A 3,608-nucleotide genomic window follows, 5' to 3' on the forward strand; every position below is an offset into this window, starting at 1 on the left:
AAAGCAATTTTTTCGTTTGTACTTGTTGTTATCCTATGCCTGGAAGGCCTTTGTTTCTTGTCTTGGTCCAGCTAATTCTTGCTTCTGCTCTAAGAAGGCTGCCTCTCGCTGGGTGAGATGAGGGCAGGGAACTATCTTAGCCATCTTTGTATGCCTCAAACTTAGTGCAATTTTTGGCACACAGTAGATATTCCATATGTGTTTGCTAATCAAATAAATTAAGTTTGTTCTGCATTTACAAGAAAGCATTCTCTTATAAATTCAAATCACCATCTTGCTATGGGCGGATAATAATTAGGTTACAGTATTTCCATTTTATCAAGCTTTCTTTGTTCTTGTGTTATTAATAGCTTGTCAACTAGATTGCAAGCTTCTTGAAGGCAGCAATATGAGTCCTCATATCTTCTCAGAATAAGTAATTAATATTTGTTGACAGATTAACTGAACCAAGTTCAGGCCTTTTGTAAATAAGTCTGTTTTACAGAAAAATATATTAAAGTGCTACCAGTGGTAATGTCTAAGTGGTGAAAATAGGGTGATCTTCATTTTTATTTACCTGTATTTTCCAATTTTTCTACAATCATACAGATTATTTATATCATATTTTAAAAATCACATCTTACAAAACAAATAATACAGTAAACATAGAATATCAAATACACATTTTCATACTAACAAACAAAACCTTTCACATAAAAAAGGGGCCTAAGGCATATTCTACATCTCCTTAAAGAAACAGCTAATACAGAAACACTATCATTTTACTTTTAATACTAATTACTGGTACCCTGGAATGTTACAATCTAGAGCCTATCAAATTTTTAACAGGAGAACAGAGTGGCCAATATTAGGCTTTGAATTAGAAAACCTATTCTTTTTCTTTCATCCAAATATCTGTTATTAAATAAAGTTGAATGGTAGGGTTGAACAGTTTTATATTTTCCAGGTAATCTAGAGAAGGCACTTAGAACAGTGCTGGGCACATATGACACTCAATGAATTACTAAGTGAAAGAAACGCCTAAGAGAGAGGAAGAGAGAAAGAGAAGAAGAGATAGAAGGGAGATCATCAGACGAAATTCAATTAAACTGGATTCTAATGTTAATTGTCACTAATTGTTAGGTGCTCCAAGAGAGTTAACTTTTCTCTGTAAGTGCTTCTACATTCCCATCTATTTATCTCACGTAAATTTTGTAAAAATTACATACTGACTAAAATGATACCATTTCAAGGTATTATCATTGGTAACAGCCAAGTTAGAAACCCTGCCTGTCAGAGTGTTGACCTGGATCCAATACCAAGATCAAAGTATTATATTGTCTGTTGGTCTTCTAAAGTCAAAGAACCAATAGACAGCTTCAGATCAGCATTTTCATACTACCTCAGTAAAGCAATATACATTTAGTCCTTAGAGTGCCATAAAAAATCTATTGCTAAAAATGCACAGATCACAATCCCTACCTCAGCCACAAAAATGAATGCATGTTAACCCTCATAAATAAGTAAAAGGACTAGCACAGCATTCATCCCACGGTCCACCTGATCATCTTGCATCTGGTCAAACGGCAGGTGGTTATAAACTGTCCAAGGAAATCAAGTATACATGTACAAAAGAAAACTCAGTTAAGTGAAGAATTTTATCTCCTAACATTTTTCAAGAAGATATTAGAAGATGAGAAATTAATATTAAATATCTCACTGAAAAAAATGCAATTACAGAACTAAATAGTTGTAGTAGGAATTAATGAAATATTATTGAGGAGAAATTTCATAATAATTTTCTACATATTCATTACAAAAAGAACGAAGATTGAATAAAGAACCCATATTTTAAAATTTCTGCTTTTGAAGAACTTTAGATCAAAATAAAACTTACCTTCATTTTTGCTTGTTCAATAAATTCAAAACATTCTGGAAAATAAGACAGGATATTGGTTTCAGGCAGATCCAATATAGAAATGTTCTTATATATGAAGTCACTGAGGAAAGCATTTTCAACCCCATATGCAACATTGAGAATATGAGTCACCTTAAAGAGAAAGAAAAAGATAATTTTTTAAAATTCTCATGAATTAGGTTATTTAAAAAGAGACTGGATGTTGAGATATGTAACAAGAATAAACAAGTTAAGCATGACTTGCTTGAATAATACTTCCTCTAGGAAGCTTCTCTGACTGCCTCATCCCTCAACAGAAGTGTTTTATCCTCCCATAGCAACCTCTACTTCCCCTATCATAGCCGTTACCACTCTGACATTGTCTCCTCCACTGAACTAGAAACTCCATGAAGGTAGGGACCATGTTTACCTTACTCACTATATAAGTAAGCATTGTCAATAAGCAGTGACCTTAGTACAGTAAGTACTTAAAATATTTGTGAAAAAAATCACAAAATGTCCACGTTAAAAACTTAAGAGAAGTGTATCAGCAGCACAAACTTCCCTTTAAATAATTATTTACCAATTTTCCTTCATATGGTTTGTAAGTACCATGACTCTCAAGTGTGGCTTCACATTAGGATCGCTTGGTGAGCTTTCAAAAAAATATCAGTGTCACAAGGTCTCAAATCCAGAGGTTCTGACAAATTAGTCTAGTTGAAAAGCAAGACAGCCATGAAAGATTTTCTTTCACATGGTACACATAAGCAATCTCCTACTCCATGTACACATTTGAGCCCCTTTCCTAGAGTCCGCCAAGCATAATGGAAGGAGCCATGAAAAGTGAAAGCCATTAAGAGAATCCAAAGGCCAAATGGATGAGAAAAATGAGTCACTGTTTCTTGTCATGAGATGCTTCTCATTGTATTTATTCTCTTAGTGTGTGTCTTCGATTTTGCCTGACCTCGATATTCTCATGTAGTTCACACATATTTTACAGTTCTTGTCCAGCCTCTCTAGCCCCCACTACCCTCACAAGTATGTCTCTGACAGCACCTCTCTCCACCCCCATTGACTCCCCCAGCACAGCCGACTGGATTCGGGTGGACACCTGACTTAAGCTAGGCTAATCATACTATCTTCAGAAATTTAAAAAATAGGTATAAAAGACAGCAAGAATGATCCACAAACCTGAGAGCTTTAAGACAGCCATTTTCTACTAAGTGCTCGGAGAAGCCGAAAAATTCTTCCTTCCAACTGAGATGAATAGAGTAGACGTGCAATGAGAGGCTATGACGCCAGTAGGAGAGAGGGGCTATGTTCAATGGCCTTCTCTACCTTCTCTGGCCACTCTCTACCCTCGGTGCCAGAGGTCCCCCTAAACCATCATACATTCTTTTTCCTTACTCAGGTTTCTGGGGTTCCCAACCAAAAGAATATTAAGACACTCAGAGAGCTAGACCTCATGAAGAGAGAGCCATAGGCCATTGACTAACCTAACTGCCCTGAGGAAGAAAGGCAACAGAAAAAAAAAAACCTCAAATGTCTACTCCAGACTCTTAAACAAGAGATTGGAGGGAGGAGCTAGAAAGAAGGAAGGACATTTTCAGACAATAAAATCTGAAATGCCCTTCTGCTTTCCCCAGTGAAATCTATATCACTCCCAGCATACTTCTGGCAGGATGATATGATTCTGTCCCTAATTACATAATATCTTCCAATGTTTTATAAT

At 35.9% G+C, this 3,608-nt stretch overlaps 1 protein-coding gene across 1 annotated transcript in view; it reads right to left on the bottom strand.

Annotated features, from left to right (window-relative positions):
• The window catches only part of DUSP19 (dual specificity phosphatase 19), a gene marked incomplete at its 5' end in the record, with an annotated part of 13,702 nt that overhangs the window by 4,980 nt on the left and 5,114 nt on the right, over positions 1-3,608 (bottom strand). Inside the window, one exon of the mRNA XM_011356481.2 lies at positions 1,877-2,029. Within this exon, the coding sequence (XP_011354783.1) occupies positions 1,877-2,029 (153 nt within the window). The remainder of the gene's footprint in view (positions 1-1,876; positions 2,030-3,608) is intronic.

The sequence above is a fragment of the Pteropus vampyrus genome, unplaced genomic scaffold (genome assembly GCF_000151845.1).
Source record: "Pteropus vampyrus isolate Shadow unplaced genomic scaffold, Pvam_2.0 Scaffold2, whole genome shotgun sequence".
NCBI lineage: Eukaryota > Metazoa > Chordata > Mammalia > Chiroptera > Pteropodidae > Pteropus > Pteropus vampyrus.